The sequence below is a fragment of the Pelophylax lessonae genome, assembly GCF_965119305.1.
Source record: "Pelophylax lessonae genome assembly, chromosome: 5".
Lineage (NCBI taxonomy): Eukaryota > Metazoa > Chordata > Amphibia > Anura > Ranidae > Pelophylax > Pelophylax lessonae.
Window position 1 is genome coordinate 68462106 of NC_138772.1, and position 26675 is coordinate 68488780.

Consider the following 26675-nt stretch of genomic DNA (forward strand, 5'->3'; position numbering starts at 1 on the left):
AGGCAGTGCACTTGGCAGGCATCCGACCCAGGACTCCAGCGCTGCAAGGCAAGGATAAAACCCTTTTTTTTCTGAATTCTAATTATAACCACATCAGAAAGTGCTGCACACGGGACGGGAGTTTTAAACAAAGCTGTCAGTGACAAATCATGTCAGGATCTAGGATTTGGGCCAGATCCACACAAGAATTTGGGGCGTCGATGGTGTTTGATAGCATTTCTCGTATACAGCATGCAACAGCCAACGTCACAGCCAATCACGTGAGCTCTGCCAGGTAATCGATGTTGATGGGACACTCGGTTGATCTCTAACTTAAAGCTGGAGCTTGAGCGGATCAACAAGTAAACTATCTGAAGGAGAGTTGGGGATGGTGACAGCTGAGACCAGGGAGTTTGCAGAATGAGAATTCCGTGTCTCATCAGACAACTTTCTTTTATGTTTCTGTTTGTTTGCACAATCTTCCATCCATAATTCTTCATGACACAATAGAATACCTTATGTGGAATGTAATGGCTCCGCAGAACAGACATTTCCGCACCAAGGTAAGCTTAGTTGGGCATATTGCACTCGTAAATTCCTTGGATTGCGTTATTTCCTTATTAAGGCCATACATTGTATGTATTAACGTCATAAATTGCTCTAATTAAATCTGCAGATTGCTTTCATTAATGCCATAGATTGCTTTTTTAATTCTTTGTCTTCTGAAAAATTGTACCTACTGGAATTATTTACCCTGCATATTTTATTTACTATATACAGTATATATTATTTATTTATATATATATATATATGTATATATATATATATATATATACGTATACACACACACACAATGTATATATATATATATATATGTGTATTTACACTCATCTGCCACTTTATTAGGTACACCTTGCTAGTTTTGGGTTGTTGGACCCCCTTTTGCCTTCCGAACTACCCTAATTCTTCATTTCATAGATTCAACAAGGTGTTGGAAAACATTCCTCAGAGATTTTGGTTCATATTGCCAGGATAGTTGCTGCAGATTTGTCAACTGCACATCCATGATATGAATCTCCCATTCTACCACATCCCAAAGATGCTCTATTGGATGAGATTCGGTGACTGTGGAGGCCATTGGAGGACAGTGACCTCATTGTCATGTTTAAGAAACCAGTGGTGAGATGATTGGAGCTTTGTGACATGGTGCATTATCCTGCTGGAAGCAGTCATCAGAAGATGGGTACACTGTAGTCATAAAGGGATGGACACGGTCAGCAACAATACTCAGGTAGACCGTGTCGTTTAAACGATGCTCAGTTGGTATTAAGGGGCCCAACGTGTGCCAATACAATATTCCCCACACCATTACGCCACCACCACCAGGCTAAACCGTTGATACAAGGCAGGAGGGATTCATGCTTTCATTTTGTTTATGCCAAATTCTGATCCTGTGTGCGAATTGTAGCCTCAGTTTCCTGTTGTTAGCTTACAGGAGTGACACCCGGTGTGGTCTTCTGCTGCTGTAGCCAATCTAATTCAAGGTTTGATGTGTTGTGCGTCCAGAGTTGGTATTCTGCATACCTTGGTTGTAAGTTGTAACGAGTGGTTAGTTGAGTTACTGTCGCCTTTCTATCATTTTGAACCAGTCCGTCCATTCTCCTCTGACATCAACAAGGCATTTTTGTCCACACATCTGCTGCTCACTGGATATTATCTCTTTTTTCTGGCCATTCTCTATAAACCCTAGAGATGGTTGTGCATAAAAATCCCAGTAGATCAGCAGTTTCTGAAAATACTCAGACCAGCCAATCTGGCACCAAAAACCATGCCACGTTCCAAGTCACCTAAATCCCCTTTCTTCTTCTGATGCTCGGTTTGATCTTCAGCAAGTTGTCTTCACCACATTTAGATTAGATCATGCCTAAATGCATTGAGTTGCTGCCATGTGATTGGCTGATTAGCAATTTGTGTTACCAAGCAATTAAACAGGTGTACCTAATAAAGTGGCCGGTGAGTGTATGTACACAGTATATAGCTCTTAAAACTAAGTGTCCATTCAGACTAGCGCGACTTGTCAGGCGACTTGGTCGCCTGACAAGTCGCGGTCGGTCGCTCGCCATTGAGTAGTACAGGACCCGTTCTAATAGGAGCAACACAAGTCGCTCCGACTTAGAAAAAGGGTCCTGTACTACTTTGGGGCGACCTGGAGGCGACTTGCATTGACTTCAATTATATGAAGTCCGTGCAAGTCGCGCCGAAGTCGCGGTGCACGCTGTGCACCGCGACTTCACAGGTCGCCCCACAAAGTCGTGTCGCGCCAGTCTGAATGGGCTGTAACTCAATTGTACCATTAAAGTAGCATTAAACCTTTTTTTTTTTCCTCCGAATAAAGACAGGCGTAGACAGTGCTACATGTTGCCAACATCCCTTCAAAATTGCAACCAACCACTTATATTACTTCAATGAAACGTTTAAGGCAACAAACTCTTACTACATACATTCAAAAAAGTTTAAAAATGTATCAAACATCAACTACCGTACTTAATGGTCCTGTAATCTATTTTTATTAAAAATGTTCTTACTGTGTTTTTCTGCCTCCTTGCAATGTCCTCCATGAGCTCCTCAACCTGAACAAATATCAAACTGTGGCTTGTGAGCTGCTATGATTACAAATAAGAAAAAAAAACTGAAAAAGTAGATTCTCCCTGAAGAAGTCACGTGATCCTGTGACGAAACGTGTAGCGACAGGGCTGGCTGTATAAAGTTACGACGCTTGGGAAAAGTGGAGGGTTGGTAAAACAACAAAGGAGCACCACAACTGTGTAAAAGGAAGATTATATCTATACATGCTGGTTACCTCTGGTGCAGTTAAGCATCCATGTAATTGTTTTTTCTTATGTGTTGCTGAGCAGAGGAGAGAGCTGTAGATTTCTTTAAAGGGACAGTACTTAAATTATCCAGAGGAGAAATTGGTTTATAGCCAGTGCTCAGGAAGAGGGAAAACCACCAATGAGGCTATGGAGATGACGTGTCCACTGAGGGGGACACAAGCCTTATATGACTTTATAAAGCATGTGAGATCATGGAGTCCAGGTGAGAGCACAACAGGTGGTTGAATGTGAAGGATAAATGAGCATGATTGGTGATGAAAAAAAAAAAAAGGAACACAATACAAGAATTTTTGAGAGACGTTATTATAGTTTTACTATTTTTTTTATTTTTTGTGAATATAGGTTTGTGATATTTTTCATTTACAATGATGACTCCCAAGCTTACAGGGGCAGAGGGGGAGAGATGACGGGTGACATAGATAAGACATCCCCTGAAAATAAGCCCTAGTGTGCTTTTTGTAGCCAAAATTCTATATATATATATATATATATATATATATATATATATATATATATATATATATATATATATATATATTTTTTTTTTTTTTTCATTAATTTTTTATTGAAAATTTTGCAAAGTACAACAATTGCTCACCAGAGCATAACAAGAGAACAACAGAGCAAAGATACATTCAGCTCTCAGAAGGGTATATCAAGTACATGCAGCATGTACAATTTGTAGCCAAAATTATTATAAGACCCGGTCTTATTTTCAGGGAAACATAGTAGTATTCTGACAGCAGGACTTTTCGATCCATTTGTACCGAGCCTAAAGCCCCGTACACACGTACCGATCGTCGGCGAACGATCGGCCGTCTTTTGTCCAGGGCTGTCGGTGTCTGTTGAAAAGTGCAAAAGACTGCACAACAATTTTGTCGGCCAACAACAGCCGACTGCAGAAGTGATGTCATGTAATGGTTAACTTTCCCTGTGTTTTTCCTTTTCTGAGCATGCCCAGTCTTGCAAATCTGCGGTCTGTCGGCCGAAATCTGTACTGACTGGCGAACAATCGGCCGCTCTGGTGTCGGCATACAAAAATTTTAATGCTTGCATGACACATTCTTTTCGGCCGAATGTGCGCTGTCGGCTGTCGGAAGCATCATACTAACAAGCCTACAATCGGCAGATGGGTCGCCGGCCGAAGCTTTTCGGCCGACGATCGGTACGTGTGTATGGGGCTTTACTCGTTTGTTCCGCTGACCTTCAAGTCATTGGCTAGCAGGAGCAACCAGTGAGCACCGTGGTAGACCCAGAAGATCGACACTTCCAGAAGTGTCAGTTTCTCTGGAGAATTAGATTATTTTTATTTTTGAATAGAACAGTATATATATTTTATTATTTTTATAGTAATTAATAATTCTAGATATTTCATCTAGTAATTCCTTATTCATCCCATGCATTTTACAGTATATAAAACTTCTCTTTACGCTTTTTCGAAATGGTTGGTAATTTACCATCATAGAATATAAAATGTGTTTTGAATGCCTCTCCTACTACAAGTGACGTTTGCAGTTGTTATTACTAGAATCCATCAGCGAAATGACTTTTCTAGGGAATTAATCTGACTGCTGACGGGGTCAAGAACTAATTTTCCCACTGTGACAATAAAACTGGCAGCTGCTTCAATGGGGATTTTTTTTTTTTTTCGTTTTGCCCTGGATCATTGCAAGGTTAGGTTGGACCAGATTTTTTTTGTTCAGGGAGTGACAAAGATTTTAAATATTTATTTCTGTAAGCTGTTCTCTCTGATAGTAATGATATTTATTAGTATTATTCCTACTGTTATCTTACATAGTGCCATGATCAAGGTTTTATTTGCTGTAATAATTTCCAAAAATGGCTTCAGCAAGCACAGTGTTAAAAGTAGCTTCTAAACCGGGATTCGAACACAGTTCAGAAACTTTACATACAATGTAACAACATTATTATTATTATTATTATTATTATTATTATTATCATTGCATTTGCTTTGTCCATGTGCAGATCAAACTTATAATAATATAATTAAATAATATAATTTTAGTGTCATTATAAATTGGACAATTCTAAAATGTAAACGTTTTATCTACGGTAACACTAGTTGTTTTAAAAATAACATTGGTCATAGTAGAAAAAAATACAACTTTTTAGTTTTGATACATTTTTTTTGATACATTTTGATACATTTTTTTTGTCTAAAGATTGCTTAGGAAATAAAATTGTTTTTGCAAGACAATATCATCAAAATAATGACCCCAAAACTTAATATATGTATCATTTAGTTATCTAGTAATGACAAAGCTATGGCTGGATCAATTGACCCATAGCTAAAATGTAAACATTCCTTTAGTTTGTGAGGGGTGTACAGGTATTAAAACCGAAAATGTTAAAACCCACCTTGATGTCACACCCCCCTCAATATATTGAAGTGATCGACCGATATCGTTTTTTCGTTGCCGATGCCGATATTTTGGTCATTGCATATCGGTATCGGCCGTTATTGGCCGATATTTTTGTACATTTAAAAAAAAATATTTTTTATTTTTATCACTTGACAGGTACTCTTGTGGAGGGGTCTGGGGTCTAAAATCCCAAGTTTTTGCCTAAAATTTAAAAGCCAAAGCTTTCAATTTCACAAATATTGTGAAAGTGCAACCATTGTGGTCGCTTTTTGCAGAATCATTGTGAAAAGCAATGTGGCCTCAATGACAGGATTTTAGTGTGGCCTTAATGAAGGTAGCAGTGTGGTCTGTGTAGCAGAAGCATTGTCGCCTCTGTAGAAAGAACATTGTGGTCTCTGTGGCAGGAGTATTGTGGTCTCTGTGGAAGGAACAATGTTATCTCTGTGGCAGTATTAGTATGATCTCTGTGGCAGGTTGGTCTCTGAAAGGAGCAGTGTGGTCTTTGTGGAAGGTACAGTACAATGTGGTCTCTGTGACAGGACCAGTGTAGCCTTTATAGAAGAAAAGCAGTGTTATAGGAGCAGTGTAGCCTATGTGCATACTTGCCAACTGTCCCTTTTTTCCTGGGACAGTCCCAGTAAATAGGAGCCTGTCCCAGGTAATTTATATTGTCCCTGGAAGCGCCTGTTAATCAGGCTGCCCATAAATGTTACGCAGAAGTAGTGCAGCTGAATGGGAGATGTATTCCAACTCTGCTACTGTGGCCTTAAGTTTGAAATTCCCTTTTTAATTTCCTGTAATTCTCTCTATATTGAGTAGACCCTATAATCTGATAAATAGTTGAGATTAATTATGCAGAGTGGGCGGAGCTTCAGGGAAGTGGGTGTGATAATTGATAGCTGTGCTGCAAAGTGTCCCTGGAAATTTTTTTAAAATGTTGGCAACTATGTATGTGGCAGGAGCAGTATGACATATTGAATAAGCAGCGTGAGAGCAAAGCAGTTTGATCTCTGTGACATGAGCAATGTGGTCTCTGGGGAAGGAACAATGTGGTTGCTGTGAGCAGGAGCAGTGTGGTTTCTATGGCAAGATTGGTGGGACCTATTGAATGAGCAGCATGATCTCTGTGAAAGGAGCAGAGCAGTTTGATCTCTGTGGCTTGAGCAGTGTGGCCCGTGTGGAAGGAACAATGTAGTTGACCACTGTGGTCACTTATGGCAGGATTATTGTGAGAAACAAGGTGGCCCCTATGGCAGAATTATTTCGGCCTCCATGGCAGTAGCAGTTTGATCCCTCTGGCATGAGCAGTGTGGCCTCTGTGGAAGGAATATTGTAGTCTGTATGGCAGGGTCAGTGTGCCTTTAATGTCAGAAGCAGTATGACCTGTATTTCAGAAGCAGTGTTTCCTCTGTGTAAGGAACTATGCAGTTTCTGTGGCAGAAGCAGCATAGCCTCTATGGCAAGGTCAGTGTGACCCCCTATGGCTTCAACGGCAGGAGCAGTGTGGCCTCTATGGATTCAATGGCAGGAGCAGTGTGGCCTCTATGGATTCAATGGCAGGAGCAGTGTGGCCTCTATGGATTCAATGGCAGGAGCAGTGTGGCCTCTTTGCTGGATTCAATGGCAGGAGCAGTGTGGCCTCTATGGCTTAAATGGCAGGAGCAGTCAGACCTCCTTGGAGTCATGGGCAGGAGCAGTGTGGCCTCTATGGAGTCAATGGCAGGAGCAGTGTGGCCTCTATGGAGTCAATGGCAGGAGCAGTGTGGCCTCTATGGAGTCAATGGCAGGAGCAGTGTGGCCTCTATGGATTCAATGGCAGGAGCAGTGTGGCCTCTTTGCTGGATTCAATGGCAGGAGCAGTGTGGCCTCTATGGCTTAAATGGCAGGAGCAGTGAGACCTCCTTGGAGTCATGGGCAGGAGCAGTGTGGCCTCTATGGAGTCAATGGCAGGAGCAGTGTGGCCTCTATGGAGTCAATGGCAGGAGCAGTGTGGCCTCTATGGAGTCAATGGCAGGAGCAGTGTGGCCTCTATGGATTCAATGGCAGGAGCAGTGTGGCCTCTTTGCTGGATTCAATGGCAGGAGCAGTGTGGCCTCTATGGCTTAAATGGCAGGAGCAGTGAGACCTCCTTGGAGTCATGGGCAGGAGCAGTGTGGCCTCTATGGAGTCAATGGCAGGAGCAGTGTGGCCTCTATGGAGTCAATGGCAGGAGCAGTGTGGCCTCTATGACCGAAGCTTTGTGACCTTTAATTGGCCACTGTTGAATGCAATGGTGAGTTTAGGAATCTAGTGCCACTTTTCCACTGCAAATACCGGCTCGGCTCCCCTGCTTGGCCCTGCTTGGCTCTGTTTGGTTTTCCACTGCATGGTACCGCATGGTACGGTGTTGGTACGGTTTGGTACGGTTTATTTTTCCACTAAAGTAAAGTGGGTGGGATAACAATGATTCTCTGACCAATCAGTGGCTAGTAGTGACAAACAGTCAAGGCTGCATGCAAAGGATTGTAGGATATGGTACCGGTACGGCCCTCTTGGAACCACAACTGAAGTGGTACTGTTTAAGCGAGCCAAACCGTTCAGTTCCATGTAGTGGAAAAGCGCCGCCGTACCGTACCAAACCGTTCCAACACCGTACCATGCAGTGGAAAAGCGCAAAAGCGAGCCGAACCGCTCGGTTCCATGCAGTAGAAAAACGCCATAGCTGCTTGATCTCTGTTTCTGAAGAAAATAATAAAACTTGGCAAATGCCCTGTGTGTCTTGGTTTTCTATTTTTTCCAATACATAAAAAACAAAGCAAAGCGAACTCTGAAGCGCCCCTTTACTGCTGTAGGTGCGGTTAGGGAGAGCTCTGATAGACCTCTATGGAGGCTTTGGAGAAGCACCAAGAACGTAACATGGGGTATAATTTCTGAAGCAAAGCAGCACAAACTTAACAGTCTGTATAGGACTGTAAGGTAGCCATTTCATTTAGTGATCACTGCTTTGATTGGCATTTAGAGTGCTTTAAAATGCCACATTTGTGTTCAAGCTCTCACCTCAAGGGTGTGCAATTTATTAAAAGTAACCATTGAAATATAGCATTATATGTGTCCCAGATGTGTCTTCCACATGTGTGTTTTTGATGCATTCTAGTGCGTTTTTTTTTTTTTAGGCATCCCGTAGCGTTTTTTCCCCTCCTTTTTTTCCTTCATCTATGTTGAGGACATGTTTGTTCCAGTGAGATTTTAATGCTATTAGCCAGGATCGATCAACTTGGTACATTCAGCCTGCCCATCAGTGGCGGCCGGCCGATAGGGGGCGCAGGGGCTCCCCCCCCTAAAAAAAGAAAGAAAAAAAAAAGATTAAAAAAATGTCCATTTTTAGCCCACTAGGGGCGCCGAACATAGTGCTGGGTATGGGGGGGGTGGGGTTTTGCCTCCCACGTTAGGCAGAAAGAGGCGCCGATTGGCGGCCTTCTGGGGGTCGTCGGGGCGCAGAGCAATGCACCCCGACACTCCCCACTTTCCTGGACTTCTGGCTGTGATTGGTCCAGACTCCAGCCTGGACCAATCACAGGAGAACATCCCGAGAGGTTCCTGGGGTCACGTGACGTGTGGGGGCGGTGCACCGCCCCGGCGTCACGTCCTTCCCGCCCACCGGCGCAGTCTGAGTGTGAGTGAGAGCCTGAGGATGGAGAGGAGAGCAGCCGCATGTGGAGCACTCAGTAGGACTGGACATCTGACCGTAGTGTGTGACCGCGCCATTCTGTCAGTTCGCATGAGTCAGTCGACTGTCATTCGGGGCGGGCATCGGCATCAGTGACCACCTGACCTTCAGTGACCCGCGCAGTGTGTTGTCGGCCTGGTCCAGACTCAAAGTGTGTCGGCCTGGAGTGACCGAGTCGGCCCAGACTTACCCGCCTCCTCCCAGACAAATCTGGACCTGAGCCTCTTTTTCCTGGCTGCTAACAAACGGGTAAGCAAAGCACTATCCTCCACAGGAGTTAGTATGCACGCATGAAGCAGACAATTCCTTAAAGATCCCCAATCTAGCTGCATATGACTTCACAAGAAAAAACACATTTCCATCTCTGAGAGTCTCCATTCTTCTCCTCCTAATCGAATGTCCAGTCTCCATTCCCTTCCCTCCAGCGCTCTGCTCATGTCATGATATGAATGGGCTCCCTAATATTAGCACTGGCCAGTTTGGGGCTGACTGATGTTTTATGGTGGCCATACACAGAGCAATTTTATCTATGCTTGTACATACTGTAAATCGTATTACTGTTAAACATATAATTGGATGGTTGAAAAGATTGTTCGATTGTACCATACATTTAACGATCCTATAGATTTATACTTTGCTATAATTATATTTATTCCGTCCAGACCATTCAGAATGATTTTTATGAACTCAATTGGTTTTGCTATAAATCAGTGACACAGTATGGGTCTTTTTGGCAATCCATGGATTTAATCACATTGTCTGATCCTGTGAGGAATGATTTATTCAGATTGGTACATGTATGGCCACCATTATGAGCCATATTAATGGTGGTCACTGGCCGATCAGGTCACACACACTGCAAATTTGCCATTGATGTTGGGGGCACGGCAAGCTGGTGGTCAGTCACTGCATTGATGATCATGGGAGCATAGCAAGCTGGTGATCAGTCACTGTATTGATGATCATGAGGGCATAGCAAGCTGGTGGTCAGTCACTGCATTGATGATCATTGGGGGCACAGCAAGCTGGTGGTCAGTCACTGCATTGATGATCATTGGGGGCACAGCAAGCTGGTGGTCAGTCACTGCATTGATGATCATTGGGGGCACAGCAAGCTGGTGGTCAGTCACTGCATTGATGATCATTGGGGGCACAGCAAGCTGGTGGTCACTGTCTGAATTGATGATCATGGGGGCACAGCAAGCTGGTGGTCACTGTCACTGCAATGATGATGGCCCTGGGGGCACAGCAAGCTGGTCACTGGCACTGCATTGATGATGGCCCTGGGGGCACAGCAAGCTGGTCACTGGCACTGCATTGATGATGGCCCTGGGGGCACAGCAAGCTGGTCACTGGCACTGCATTGATGATGGAGGCACGGGAAGGCAAGCTGGTCACTGCATTGATGATGGGGGGGCATGGCACGCTGGTCTTGTCTAAGGCCTACATACACAGGGTATCTGTGGGCTATAAATATTAACAGCCTGTGTACAGTATATATATATCTGTGTTGGAGTTACTTCATGTGCAGACATTTACTAATTTATGAGAATTCAGTGTGCAGGCTCTAAATTATTTTACTTTTTAAATTGCATTGCTTTTCATAGGACAATTACTCCTCTTCAAAATATTAACTTTCTGTTTTAATAATTTAATGAGTTTTATACCATCTTATACCAGGCCGCTGTGTGCCATTTACTATTAATAAATATATAGTGCCAGGCCAGCAGCCTGCTTAGCAGTGAGTGTACACAATATAAGACAGTGCAGGCCAGGCCAATGACATTGTACACTGGTAAAGTGCTATGCTAACTTAGCATAGCACATTACCTGATGTACAATGTCATTGGCCTGGCCTGCACTGTCTTATATTGTGTACACTCACTGCTAAGCAGGCTGCTGGCCTGGCACTATATATTTATTAATAGTAAATGGCACACAGCGGCCTGGTATAAGATGGTTCCCAAGTTGGTCAAAGTCACGCAATTTTTTACCGCGTTTTTTGCCGCAAATCTTTCTTTTTGAGCATCAGCCGCCACTGCTGCCCATTAACAGTTCGAACCTTGTTTGACTGGCTTAAGTGTCTTATTGTAATTAGAGAGATTTCCGCCCACATCCAGTCTGGTAAAACATTGTCAGCCGGACAGAAATTGAGGGGAAATCGCTACAACAGTGCCCCGGATAGCAGGAAAAACCCAATGAGGGGTTCTAAATCTTCCTCACTGTACCCAAAAATCATTCAGATGACTACATGCCTGATGGGACTCTGGAGTCTTTGGGGAGAATAACAGTAAAGTCTCTTCTCCAGGAGTCCCTGAGTTTACCCTTAATTCTTCAAAGTAAAAGAGGTAATTAAATTTAAGCTACTTAGCATGTTTTAGTGTAATTAGAGTTTATGTGGCCTGAGGCAGGACTAATACTGCAACATTAACAGTCAGAGGTTAAATAAAATAAAAGATTTTGGTCTGCTGGATGACGGTGCCACAGAAGCTGCTATAGTAGTGATAGGGGGGTATTCAACATATACATACGGTAATTGAAAGAGGTGCATTTTAAGGGCAGTTCTACCTTTTTCCCAGATCTGGTCATTTAGAAAACCAGGCGCTTTAGTGACTAAAATCTGCAGATAGAAGGCCTCATGCTGCTTTGATCAAACAGTGACTGTGTGTAAAGTAGAACTCCAGACAAACCTTTTTCAGGTTTAGCTAAAATTCTTAAAAAGCCTAAGTCCAGGCAAAATATTTTTTTTAGTCTTGGAGAGAACAGAGAAGACTCTCTGTACACATGTTGTAGAAAAGGACCCTTGCTCGTGTGGAAGCAGTGGTTTCTCTGATGGTTAGTGATTCAGAAGGATTATTGGGCTCCGAATCCTTACAGAAGTTTATTCATTAAAATGGCTTAGAACTCCAAACATGAGGGTGACGCTGGTGTGTTTCAGCCTATACTTCCTTAATCATAGCTAACTGTTGGTAGCCACAAACCCAATTAATATATCCAACCCATAGGAAGTAGGAGGGGTATCTACTTAACCTTTGGCTAACCACCTAACGCCTATGTGTGGTGGCAAGATGGGTGCGCCTTATCACTTACATGCCGCACATATGCGCCAATGACGGCTGAGGCTTCTGTGTACGCTCCCAGCACAGTGACCAAGCTGTCACGAACAGCTTCTGGTCTCTAGTTATGACCAAGAGCTGGCAGAACAGGTTCTTGAACATATGACCACCTTGACAACCAGTCGCGCTGTCCTATCTTTCAGAAGCCTCCTTTCTGAGAATTTTTGGGGAGATTCCCCTGCTTACGCTGTCCCAGAAGGTGGCCTTTTTGGGGGCTTTCACCTCTGGGCGCAAGGTGTCGGAATTGGCGGAGTTATCCTGTTGTTCACTTTACTGGTGGTTCACAGTGATAAGGTGGTTCTTCACCCCTGTCCGTCGTTCCTTCCTCAGGTTGTCTCTGATTTTCATTTGAATGTAGAAATTGTGTTGCCTTCCCTGTGTCCCAGCCCAACACATCCGAAGGAAATTGCTTTGCATTCCTTGGATGTGGACCGCGCAATTAGGGTGTACCTGGCAGCTACAGGGTCTTTTAGGAAGTCAGACTCACTATTTGTACTCACCGATGGGCCTCGGAAAGGGTTGTCTTTTTCCTCTGCGACCATTTCCAGATAGATCAGACAGACAGTGATTCAGGCCTATTCCATCAGGGGTCAGGTTCCTCCTTCCCTTGTCAAGGTGCACTCTACTAGGGCACTCGGTGCCTCCTGGACCTTCCACCATCAGGCGTCAGTGACGCAGATTTGCAAGGCGGCCATCTGGTCGTTGGTGCACACTTTCACAAAGTTCTATAAAGTGGATGTGTTGGCATCTGCAAATGCTTCTTTTGGGCACAAGGTTTTGCAGGCTGCTGTTTAGAGGACCTGGTCCTCTTTGAGGGTGTATTGTTTTTTTCAGGTGAGCTCCAGTTGTTTTGGTTGAGCTCCTGTTTACCTGGTTTAGTAAGCCTTGGGAATTCATTTTTCGCTGTTTCCACCCCTTGTGTTTAACACTACTTTGGGGCGTCTTCCTTTTAGGAAGATCAGGAGATCTTCCGTCAATGAGCCGTCCGTCAATGAACGAAAGAGAAACGAACGAAAGAGAAAATGGGATTTTCGACTTACCGTAAAATCTATTTCTCTGATGTTCATTGACGGACACAATCACCCACGCCTCTGTGGAGTTGTAATTCTTCTAACACTGCTTGTAACAAAACTGAGTAACTATAGCAGAGAGAGAGGAAGTATACCCCCTGGGACTGCCCATAGGCGTAGCCAGACTTTTTTCTGCTTAGTGTCCTAGTCCTGTAGGGGGCAGTATAACCCAATAGTTAAGACGATTGGGAGCTGTGTCCATCAATGAACATCAGAGAAATGGATTTTACAGTAAGTCGAAAATTACATTTTTGTTGCAGGGGTTGCCTGAAATCTGACTTGTGCAGACTTCTGGCAAATCAATGAGCCAATCACACAAGCAGGAAATTATGTTTCTAGGGTGTTCAGTGCACATTCTGTGTACAGAACAGCTCCAGCTTGCCATATTGCATTGCATTTTCCAATAAATACAGCGGCTGCAGATTGAAAAGGAAAGGCATTTTTTAACCACTTTAATACAGGGCACTTCCCTCCCTTCCTGCCCAGGCCAATTTTCCCCTTTTAGCGCTGTTGCATTTTGAATGACAGTTGCGCGGTCATGCAACACTGTACCTACACCAAATTTATGTCATTTTCCCCCCACAAATAGAGCTTTATTTTGGTGGTATTTGATCACCTGTGCGATTTTTACTTTTTGCTAAACAAATAAAAAAAGACCGAAAAGTTTGAAAAAAAAAAAAGTTTTTTTGTTTATGTTATACAATTTTGTAAATAAATAAGTTTTTTCCTGCACTGATGAGCACTGATGAGACTGCACTGACAGGCACTTATGAGGAGGCACTGATGGGGTGGCACTGATGGGGTGGCACTGATAGGCGGCACTGATAGGCGGCACTGATAGGCGGCACTGATAGGTAGCACAGATATGCAGCATTGGTGGACACTGATAGGCGGCACTGCTGGACACTGATAGGTGGCACTGACGGGCACTGATAGGTGGCACTAATGGGCACTGATAGGCGGCACTGGTGCGCACTGATGGGCGGCACTGACGGGCGGCACTGATGGGCACTAATGGGCACTGATAGGCGGCAATGGTGGGCAATAATGGGCACTGGTGGGCGACACTAAAGGATGGCAATGATGGGCACTTGTGGGCAGCACTGATATGGAGGACACTGGTGGGCATCACTGATGGGGAGGGCAATGGGGGGCTCCCTCAGCCCTGATTGCCATCCCTGGTGGGCATCCCTGGGGTCATAGTGGGCATCCCTGGGGTCATAGTGGGCATCCCTGGTGGATCTAGTGGCATCCCCCCCCCCCGAGGGTCTGCACTGGTAATCAATGATCTGATTACCAGTGCCGACCCCCCCCCCCTGTCAGGGGAGCCGCCGATCGACGCTCCTTTACTCGTGCCTGTCAGGCACGAACTAAGGAAAGACGATCAACGGCTGTTCCTATTTACTATGTGACCAGCCGTGATTGGACACGGCTGATCACATGGTAAAGAGCCTCCGTCAGAGGCTCTTTACTGAGATTGGAGATGCAGGGTGTCAGACTGACACCTCGCATCACCGATCGCCGCTCTGCGCGCCCCCGGGGGGCGCCCAGAGCTGTGTTATCCTGCCGCCGTCATATGACGTCCGGTCAGGATAACACAACCACATTCCCGTCGTCATTTTTTTATAGGGCGGGCGGGAAGTGGTTAATAACATTTAATTACAATATGACTTGTGTCGCAATTGTGTACGCTATATTATTTTTTCTTTCTTTGCTATTTTTTTTTCCCCCATGAAAGTGGAGTTTCCCCTTTAATGACAGAATTGAACATGAGGCAGTTTGCCTTCTCCATGTGCTAGGCAAGGCAGTTTAGCGCCACCAACCAGGGGCGTAACTACAGGGGTTGCAGGGGTTGCAATCGCTACCGGGCCCCATGCTCCAGGGGGCCCGGTAGCAAACCAGTGGGTGAACTTCTAGGATCTCAAAGGTCACACTTGCGACCGGGCCCTGGCATTTCACCACTGTGGGGAGGCCCCAAGATTGCAGGAAAGGGGCCCACTGCAGAACTTGTGAAAGGATCCTGATGCGGGACCATAATAAAAGGCCATGCGATTAAAGAGCCCCAGGATTAGTGGGAAGAGCCCCGGGCTTGAAGGGAAGGGCCCCGGCCAGGGGTCTGGGGGGCCCTTCATGGTTTCTTGCATCGGGGCCCTGAAGGTTCTAGTTACGCCTCTGCCACCAACGCAAATGTTAACCACTTCTGGACCGGAAGATTTTCCCCCTTAATGACCAGGCAATATTTTGCTATTCTGCACTGCGTTAATTTAATGGAAATTGCGGGGTTGTGCGATGCTGTACCCAAATAAAATTGATCCTTTTTTTCCCACAAATAGAGCTTTCTTTTGGTGGTATTTGATCACCTGTGCAATTTTTATTTTTTGCGCTATTCCAACATGATAATGACCCCAAACACACCACCAAGACAACCACTGCCTTCCTAAAGTAGCTGATGGTAATGATGGATTGGCCAAGCATATCTCCAGACCTAAACCCTATTGAGCATCTGTGGGGCATCCTCAAACGGAAGGTGGAGGAGCACAAGGTCTCTAACATTCATAACAAGGGCATCTCATAAAATTTGAAAATCATCAAAAAGTTAATTTATTTTAGTAACATATTTTATATAAAGGCGTTACGCACATGTAACATGTATATCACGCATTTCTTTCATTTAATTTTGATGATTATGGTTTACAGCTAGTGAAAACCCAAAATTCTCTATCTCAGAAAATTAGAATATTACATAAGACCAAAAAAAAAGGATTTTTAATACAGAAATGTTGGCTTACTGAAAAGTTTGTCCATGTACAGTATAGTATGCACTCAATTCTTGGTCGGGGCTCTTTTTGCATGAATTACTGCATCAATGCAACGTGACATGGAGGCGATCAGCCTGTGGCACTGCTGAGGTGTTATGGAAAACCAGGTTTCTTTAATAGCAGCTTTCAGCTTTCAGCTCATCTGCATTGTTGGATTTGGTGTCTCTCATCTTCCTCTTGACAATACCCCACAGATTCTCTATGGGGTTTAGGTCAGGCGAGTTTCCTGGCCAATCAAACACAGTGATACCATGATCATTAACCACTTCTGGACCGGAAGATTTTCTCCCTTAATGACCAGACCATTTTATGCGATCCGGCACTGCGTTATTTTAACTGACAATTGTGCAGTCATGTGGCGCTGTACCAAAATAAAAATGATGTCCTTTTTTTTTTTACCACAAATAGAGCTTTCTTGTGGTGGTATTTGATCACCTCTGCAGATTTTATTTTTTGTGCTATAAACAAAAAAAGTGACAATTCTGAAGAAAAAAAAAAAAAAAACAATATTTATCACTTTCTGCTATATAACATTCTCAATAAAAAAAATGTAAAAATCTAATTTTTTTATCATTTTAGGCCAAAATGTATTCTGCTACATATTTTTGGTAAAAAAAAATCCCAATAAGAGTATATTGATTGGTTTGCACAAAAGTTATCATGTCTACAAACTAGGGAAAAGATTTGTAATTTTTAATTTTTTTTTTTTGTTAGTAATGGCGGCGATTAGCTTTTTTTAGGGGGACTGTGACATTGTGGCGAACAGATCGGACACCTAACTGACATTTCTGACACTTTTGGAGGGACCAGTGACATTACTACAGTAATCTGTGCTAAAAATATGCAATGTTACTGTAATAATGACACTGGCAGGGAAGGGGTTAACACCAGGGGCGATCAAAGGGTTAAATGTGTCCCTAGGTGGTGCTTTCTAACTGTGTGGGGGACAGTCTTATGGAATGAACACAGGCCCCTGTGTTCCTAAATAGGAGGAACACAGGAGCCCTGTGTTTATTGCTGACAGAACAGCGGTCTGCCGAGTTTATAACGGCAGATCACTGTTCTGTCTCTACGGGGAGTGATTGCGAGTGCCCGGCAGCAATTGTGGCCACCGGCCCCACAAATCGGCGTCCCCTCTGGCAAATGGGCGCGTGCACGCTCCCGCGAAGTGACATATGGGTATGTCGTTACGCGGGAACCCGACCTGCCGCAGTATATGTACGGCAGCTGGTCGGCAAGTGGTTAAACCAGGTATTGGTACTTTTGGCTGTGTGGGCAGGTGGCAAGTCCTGCTGGAAAATGAAATCTGCATCTTCATAAAGCTGGTCAGCAGAGACATCCCCATAAATCTCCATAAAGCTGATCAGCTGTATATCAAGACATTGATCGTTTATCAAGTCAAAATTTATAAAAACATTTTGCTTGTCTTCAAAATGCTCTCAGACCAAGTCAGGGCTCTTTCACACGGGCTTTCCGTGTGAGAGCTCCGCTGCGGTCCTTTTTTTTTTTTTCACGGAGCGGATGACATTTCTGTCATCCGCTCCGTAGGTCCGCATATCATCCCATCCGTTTGCGGATGATATGCGGACCTAATGTAAGTCTATGGGGATTGCGGATGTCAGCGGATGACACCGCTGACATCCGATTTTCCTTCCTTTCCGTTTTTTGAACGGAGGAAAAATAGGGTTCTGTTCCGTTCGAAAAAACGGAACAGAACTGAAAGGAAGGAAATCGGATGTCAGAGGATGGTATTCCGTTGACATCCGCAATGCCATAGACTTACATTGTGTCCGCAAATCATCCGCAAAAAAATAGGATGATTTGCGGACATACGGAGCGCCCGTGCGAAAGAGTCCTTACTCTCAGTCCAAGGATTTACTCTATTTGTATGTGTATGTAATGGTCCTTTCACACGGGCTTTCCGCCCGGCGGACTCCGTTTAGCTCAGCGGGGGATCGATCTGCTGATCCCCACTGAGCAGGCGGATGACAGATCTGTCTCCGCTTACTTGGCAGAGACTGAGCTGTCAGATCCCCGCTCCCCTCTATGGGAGATCAGATTATAACAGACCGCCTGTCCGTTTTCATCCGATCCGATCCTGCAGACGGATGAAAAATAGGGTTTCCATCCGTCTGGATTTCACGGACAGGATCGGATCGGATAGCAGCGGGTGTCAGTGGACATGTCATTGCTGACATCCGCTGCCCCATAGGGATGCATGGAGCGTCTGTTTAGGTCCGCCTGAAAAACTGACAGGCGGACCGGATCGGAAAGCCCGTGTGAAAGGGGCCATTCTAATGAATAAGTAATCCCATGTGCTGTCTAAAGGCACATCTCTGTCCTACAATAATTTATTTGCGGTAAAATAAATTAAACATCTTTTTTAAAAAAAAGCATAACAAATGATCATGTGATCAGACTTGTGACCCTTCCTCTGAAATCCTTACAAAGCGCTGTGAGAACATACATAACATTCCACACATTGATGGCACATTTCCTTCTTATGTGGGTTTTCTGTAATCTGCCGAATCCCTGAAACATTATGATTTCCCTTTCTAGCTTTTCCTTTATTATCTAATATTTCTGCCTCTGATGATGCAGCACGTGCTGACTTACAGTGGAACTATGGGTAAAATATGAAATGACAGATAAGATTAACATAGAAGTTTTTGGAGACTGATGAGTTCACACATATGCGATGCGGGAACCCAGTGAATCCACATCACATTCAAATCGCAGGCAGTTCACACTGCCATATGCGAATTGCTGGGGGTGTCAATACAAAGTTAACGGCACCCCCAGATTAGTTTGCATATCGCAGTGCGAACTGTCAGTTCGAACATGAATCGGATCGCATAGGTGTGAACACCCATGCAATCCGATTCTGGTGCGGACCCAGTAAAGTAGTGATCGACTAATTATCGGTAAAGCCGATATATCCAGGGCCGATCTGAACTTTCCCCGATATATCGGAATTGGCCACCAAGGTGACCGCGATATTTCCGTTATTTCAGGAAAGTGCTGGTACCGGAGTGATGCCTGCAGCTAGAGGCATCACCCCGGGACCAGCGTCCATAGCCAACGGTTGGCTGTCTTGTAATGAGAAGCGATGCGGCTGAGAAGCCATTCGGCTGCCATTACAAGGAGCGGGAGGGGATGTCCCCCCCCTCCCACCGCCTTCCACGGCTCACCCAGGTCTCCTGTCCCACCAGGAGACCCGGGCACCCAGCCTGCACGGCCTGCTGAAGACCCGATCAAAGCCGCATTCGGCTCTGATCGGATCTCCATGTAAAAACCCGGAAGTGATGTCATGAAATCACTTCCGGGTACTCGGCGTCAGATTCAAAAAAATTACAGCATTCAAAACAGCCAAACTTGTGATCAGTGCATAGGAGGGGTTTGGGGCGTTTTAGACCCCCAGATCCCTGCACAAGAGTACCTGTCAAGTAATAAAAATAAAACATTTTTTTTTTTAAAATGTACGAAAATATCGGCCGATACCGATAGGCAATGGCCAAAATATCGGTATCAGTATCGGCAACAAAAAATCAATATCGGTCGATCACTACAATAAAGGGTCCTGTGCGTGTTGTGTCCAAATGCGATGCAAATTCAGCCATATAATCTGTATGGCTGAATTCACATCACACAGACATCACATGTTATTTTCAGAGCAGTGCGCTCCAAATCGCATGCGATGTCTGACATCGCACATATGTGAACCGGGACTTACTGTCTGCTGGTGGCAAGCAAAGGCAGCAGACAAAATCTTCAACACAGCACGTAGAATTGTTCTTGTTGCGGACTTTTGCTCTGATTTTCTAATCTTCATATTTATTCAAGGTCTGTGACTCTGAAGGTAGGGAAGCTAGAGACAGGTAAGCAGCCCATAGATGATTTGATTTTTTTTCCTTCCCCCACTGGCGGCATTATATAGCTACTTATAGACCGCCTGTACAACGCTCCCTTCTTCCGGGTTCAGGGCGCGTGCACGTCGCCCTCTCACCGTGATTGGACACAGGGGGTTTCAGCCATTGATTTATGTTTGAGACCTGCTGATCGGCTGTGTTCAATCACAGCCCAGAGCTCTGTGTTGACAAACACACAGGGCTAGGTACAGAGGGAATGATTTCTTTGTTTCTTCTCCCTGCAAAGTAGCAAGAAGGAAAAAAATGATTTTAAGTAAAAAGCAGCACATATTATACACATTCAAAAGTGGAACTTCTGCTTTAAGTGGTCCTGACCCCCTGACATGTCACATTTGGCTTGTCATTTTTTTTTTTGGGTGGGGGGGGGGGGAGCGGGTACCTAGATTGAACAGGTCCCCACTCCAACTTCCACTCGGGCTGCCTAGGCGCCTCGGGTGGAAGTTCTCCTCTCCCCCTCCCTCCCTGCAATCTTCTGGGACACGTTAAAGGTCTCAGAAGATCGCCTGTCCATTCAGCACACGCAGCTCGACTCGTGCATGTGCAGTGCCCAGCTGCACCCGGCTGTGAAGCCGCAAGCTGTAACAGCTGGGTATGGATGTAAAAATGTGGCGCTAATCTTGTTATGTTTGCAAAGAACGTCTTTGTCAGTAGTGGACAACATGCAACAGTTCAAATTTCTTCCACATGGATATAAGTAAAAATCTTCTAAAAAGAGAGATGTGAAGATCCTCAGCAAGGGAAAACCACCACCAGGCACCCGCACACACTGATCCTTACCAGATCTCCATGACCCTCATCACAAAGGTCAAAAGCGCTAGTTACACAAGCCCTGGAAAGCCGGGATCCTTCACTCCTCCTCATTTAGTCATATCCACAAAGCAGGCAGTCAATAAATCCTTGCGGGGTCCCCATAGGAGGAAACAGAATACCAACACATAGTGTACACTGCTTTGAAGTTTTATTAGCCCCAAAGGATAAAATTAAACTTACTCGACTGCCGCTAATAGAGAGCGTTGCTTATTTCCACCTTCGTATGGTCGGGTGCTCGTGCATCCCACCAGAAAAATGTCCACCGTGTCTCTTCCTCGTGTGGCGTGGGTCGCCGTAGGCTCCACCCGACGCGTTTCGTCAGAGTTGACGTCGTCAAAGGGTGTGGTCCTACGGCATCGACGCCATATATATAGTGTTGAGACAGGCGGAAGTAATCCAATTCACCGCTAACCGGAAACGGCCTGCTTGCGCTCCACCGCCCGGATATTGGGAATGAAAAGGTAAACACAGGGGCATAGCAGCCCCATCGAAACGATCACCACACAACATGGGATCGAATAAGGCAAAAAGAAAAGAAAAAAAAAAAACCTTTTGGGTATTAACCGGTTGCCGACCGCCGCACGACTATATACTGCGGCGGTCAGCCCCGGCCAGGCAGAGTGACGTAGCGGTACGTCACTAGCCTTCGCCGCTCTGGCGCGCGCGCGCGCGCACCCGCGGTCCCGCCGATGACTCGATTGGGTTCAGAACCGATCAGTCATCAGGTCCAGGCCAATCATTTTTGGTCTGGACCTGTTGATCGGTCCTGCCCAATCAGATCTCCCTCTAAGCCTGTGAAATGTAAACACAGGCTTAGAGGAGATGTGCCCTCCCCTCCCAACGGTCTTTTTGGATCCAGCGTGAGAGGAGAGCACATCTAATTGTAAGTACAGCACCAAGCACGTACATACACAGTTAGATAGGCACATTTCACCCCCGATCGCCCCCCCAATTAACCCCTACAGCACCTGACACAACACACACTATATACAGCATATAGCATATACCTATATACCTGTATAAGTGTGATTTGTGAACAGGTGTAGCCCTTGCGACCCCCCCTTTTCCACTCAAATTACCCCCCACCCCCCCCTAATAAAGATTTAACCCACTGATCCCCCCTGAACCCCCCCTGATCACCGCCGTTAACCCCTACACCCTCTGTCACATCAGCACTAATACAAACGCAATATACGGTGTTATTGTATTTTTGTATTAGTGTCATTGTGATCAGAATTAGCGCAGGCGACTAAGTTTCTGTCCCAAGAAGGTTTAGGGTCCCCGCCACCCGCCCAATAAAGATTTAAGCCCCTGACCCCCCCCTGATCACCCCTACACCCCCTGCCATAACACACACCGTATACAGTATATAGCATTTTGCTATATACCCGTATAAGTGTGATTTGTGGTCAGGTCTAGCGCTTGCGACCCCCCTTTTTCCACTTGAATTACCCGCCACCCCCCCCTAATAAAGATTTAAGCCCCTGATCCCACCTGATCCCCCCCTGATCACCGCTAGTTAACCCCTACACCCTCTGTCACATCAGCACTAATACAAACGTAATATACTGTGTTTTTGTATTTTTGTATTAGTGTCATTGTGATCAGAATTAGCGCAGGCGACTAAGTTTGTGTCCCAAGCAGGTTTAGGGTCCCCCCCACCCGCCCAATAAAGATTTAATCCCCTGATCCCCTCCTGATCACCCCTACACCCCCTGCCACAACGCACACTGTATACAGTATATAGCATTTTCTATATACCCGTATAAGTGTGACTTGTGACCAGGTTTAGCGCTTGCCACCGTTCCTTTTATCCTTAGGATACCCGCCAGCCCCTTCCAATAAAGATTTAAACCCCTGATCCCCCCCTGATCACATCCCGTTAACCCCTACACCCTCTGTCACATTAGCACTAATACACACATAATATACTGTTTTTACTGTATTTTTGTATTGGTGTCATTGTGACTTGAGGTTGCTCTAGCTAGCTAGTTTCTTTCCCAAAGGAGGTTTAGGGTCCCCGCCACCCCCCCCCAGATCCCCGGCGCATAGTTTAGAAGTAACCCCTTGATCACCACACACGCACGCACGCACCTACACTTCCATTTCTAGTATAGTGTTTGAACAGATCAATATCTGATCTGATCAGAGCTATACTAGCGCCCCCATAGTTTAGGGTTCCCAAAACGCGGTGTTTGCACGATCAGCACTGATTCCGGCCAGCACCTGCGTTTAACCCTTTCACCCAGGTAAGTGTAGTAATCAATAGATTACTGTCACTTACAAAAAACACAAGACACAAAACCGCTGTGTTAGCAGAGTCAGGCCTGATCCCTGCTAGCATTAGCAGTTTTTTTGGTAGCGCTTGAAATAGTCTTCGACAACCAGGTGCTTTTATTACCTGTGAGTCGCATCACTGTACGGGTAAATTTAGTTACCAAAATGTCTAAACGTTCGTACAGTGATGAAGCTATTTACAGTATGATGACCATGTCAGGTGAGAGCGATGGGGAAGCCTCACCGGCAGAATCAGGGTCATTATACGAACCAGATGACGGCAGCGGCTCCCTGACAGACAGCTCCGACGACAGATGGGTCCCTGTTAGACCCAGGCGTACCCGACCCCATTCTGGTGTTGTTGAAATGCAGGAATCGCAGGGTGCTCGTATGGAGCAGAGTGTGGGTACTAGTGCCGCTCATCCTTCTGGCGACCTGGCAAGCGCCAGCGGCCTAGTACAACCTGGACCTAGTACAACCAGCACTGCAGTAAGACCTGGTGACGTGGCGAGTCCCCTAAGTGCAGTTGAAGCTGGTGCGGTGGCTAGCACAAGTAGTGGCCCGCAGCCACCGCGTATTCGAAGACAGGCCCGTAGAGCCCATAGTGCCCTCCCTGATGCGCTGGCATTTCCTAATTGGCAACCCACTGATACTACAGCGCCAGTACTTCCCCCATTCACCGCCCAACCTGGAATCCACGTGGAGACAGCTGGTTTTACGCCCCTGAACTTTTTTGAGCTGTTCTTCACGGAAGATCTTTTCAGATCTATTGTGGATCAATCAAATTTATATGCTCAACAATTTATCGCCGCCAACCCAAATTCGCACCTTGCCAGACGATTCGGCTGGAATCCTATAACGGTTTCCGAATTTAAGATCTTTCTGGGCCTTTCCCTCCACATGGGCATAACTAAACAAAGTGAATTGCGGCTATATTGGTCCACTAGCCCAGCTCACCATATGCGCATGTACTCTGCCTCCATGTCCAGGGGGAGATACGAGCAAATTCTGCGATTTATGCATTTCAGCGACAATGAAATCTGTCGTCCTCGGGGAGACCCTGCATACGATCGGCTCCACAAAATTCGGCCCCTCATAGACCACTTCAATCAGCGGTTTGCAGCCTTGTTTACCCCCGAACAAGTTGTCTGCATTGACGAGTCCCTGATTAAATTTACTGGCCGTCTTGCTATCAAACAGTACCTCCCCAGCAAGCGTGCCAGATACGGGGTCAAGTTGTATAAGCTCTGTGACAGGGCCACAGGCTATACAGTTAATTTCCGTGTCTATGAGGGAAAAGATAGCACTGTGGAGCCCCCGAACTGCCCAGACTACATAGGGAGCAGCGGTAAGATTGTTTGGGACTTGGTGTCACCCTTATCCGGAAAGGGGTACCATTTGTACGTGGACAATTTTTACACAAGCGTGCCACTATTTAGTCACCTGCTTGATTTACAAATTGGCGCATGTGGCACCGTGCGACCTAATCGCCGGGGCTTCCCCCAACGGCTTGTTAATTCCCGTCTTAGTCGGGGGGCGAGAGCCTGCTTGAAAACGGACAAATTACTTGCGGTGAAGTGGAAGGATACACGGGATGTTTATGTTCTGTCCTCCCTTCACGCAGACACGACAGTCCAAATCCCTACGGCAACTGGCGTTATGGAGAAACCCCTCTGTGTCCACGAATATAACCTTAACATGGGAGGGGTGGACCTTAACGACCAGCTTTTGGCGCCGTATTTAGTTGCCCGTAAAGCCAGACGCTGGTACAAAAAAGTGTCTGTTTACCTTTTCCAATTGGCTATGCTGAACGCCTTTGTCCTATACAAGGCGTCAGGACGAACTGGACCCTTCCGGGAATTCCAGGAAGCGGTCATCCTTGCCTACCTGTACCCAGGAGGCATGCCTGCCCAACTTCCCCTTCCAGATGCAGTGAGCCGGCTGCATGAGAGGCATTTTCCTTATGCCCTCCCGAGTACCCCTACCCAAATACGACCCCAAAGACGATGTCGTGTCTGTAGCAAGCGCGGATTTAGGCGTGACACCCGTTATTATTGTCCCAAATGTCCTGACCATCCTGGTCTCTGCATCGGGGAATGTTTTGAGCGCTACCATACACTAGTGGAGTATTAGTGTAGGGTACAGCACGACACAGTGTAGGGCACATAAACACAGGGTCTCGAAGGATGTTGGATGTCCATCGACATTTTGAGAGACCCAAGCTGGAAGAGAAGATCGCAGAAGATCGCACTCCCTCCCAAATCAAGAAATAAAGGAACAGTTAGAAAGTAAAATAAAAGGATCCAAAAACTGTTGTGGTGTCAGTAATTTTATATGTCCTTCTACTCCTTCCTACTATACTTTTTTCAATGTCCTTTGTTTGTTTTTTCATTCTTTTGTGACCTGTTTCTCTTGCAGGTAATTGTCGGCTACCACGCATTGATTTTATATATTCTGACACAAACAGCGTTTGCGCTCAGCATATATGGATACCTTTGCTGATAGCAGCTGTGGTGATTTTCTGATTTCAGCACTGCAGTTAAAATCTTATTTTGGTATACGTGGATAGCGCCGTGTATACCCATCATTAAATTCAGTGGGTGGTTGTTTGGGCGGTTAATGATGAGTAATACTACGCATTATTCCTGTGCTGATTTCTGATAGGTTCTCTTTTTTTCCGTTCAGCCCACAGGCTGCATGAAAAAAAAAAAACCTATATGCCAAACAAGGACCAGCAATGTACTGGTACGTTGCTGGACTTTGAGTGGTTGTACCAGGATGATGCCTGCAGATTTAGGCATCATCTTGGTATCGTTTTTTACAGCCAGCGGTCGGCTAACATGTAAAAGCAATCCTAGCAGGTAATTGGCCGCTAGACTGCTTTTACATGCAGTGGGAGGGGTCTCCCCCCCCCCCACCGCCGCCTTCCGAAGCCTTCCGTGGTTTTTCTCGGGCTCTCCTGTCCCACCGGTTAACCCGAGAGTGCAGCCGGTGGTTCAGTTATCTAACCATAGAGCTAATTGAAGATTAGAATGGCTCCAATCATCTCTATGGCCTAAGATGCCGGAGGCTACGAGCATTTCATGACTTCTTTTTCGCCAGAAATAAACAGGGCCATTGGGAAATTGGGAAAGTATTTTATCACACCAATTTTGGCGTGGTCAGATACATTAAGGTCAGAGGAGAGATCTAGAGTATAAAAGACCCCAATTTTTTTAAAAAAGAGTACCTGTCACTACCGATTGCTATCATAGGGGATATCTAAATTCACTGTGATAACAATAAAAATGATTTAAAAAAAAAAAATTAAAGGAAAGGTGTCAAAATAACATAAAAAAGCAAAAAAAAAAAAAAAAAAAAAATTGAGCCCCCCCCCTTTCCCCCCGTGCTTGCACGCAATGGCACACGCAAGCGTTGGTCTAGTGTCATATGTAAACCGCAATTTCAGCATGCATGTGAGGTATCGCCGCGATCGCCAGATCGAGTGCAGTAATTTTTGCAGTAGACCTCCTCTGTAAGTCTAAAGTGGTAACCTGTAGAGACTTTTAAAGTTTTTAAAAATGTACGTACGTTGTTGCCGCTGCGCAGGCGTGCGCAATTTTTAAAGCATGTCATGTCAGGTGTCTATGAACTCGGCATAAGATCATCTTTTAAATTTTACCAAAAAAATTGGAATTATATAGTGTATTTG

The 26675-nt window shown here is 45.4% G+C and overlaps 1 protein-coding gene across 8 annotated transcripts in view; it reads left to right on the plus strand.

The window, feature by feature from the left end:
• The window catches only part of CACNB2 (calcium voltage-gated channel auxiliary subunit beta 2), a 519021-nt gene that overhangs the window by 285211 nt on the left and 207135 nt on the right, over positions 1-26675 (plus strand). The window contains exon 1 of one of the 8 annotated variants that reach the window (XM_082259440.1): positions 416-542. The exons of the other annotated variants lie outside the window; for them this stretch is intronic. Coding sequence (XP_082115566.1) covers positions 498-542 — 45 coding nt within the window. The 5' untranslated portion in view covers positions 416-497. Of the gene's footprint in view, positions 1-415; positions 543-26675 lie in introns of those variants that run through there. 8 annotated transcript variants of the gene reach the window in all.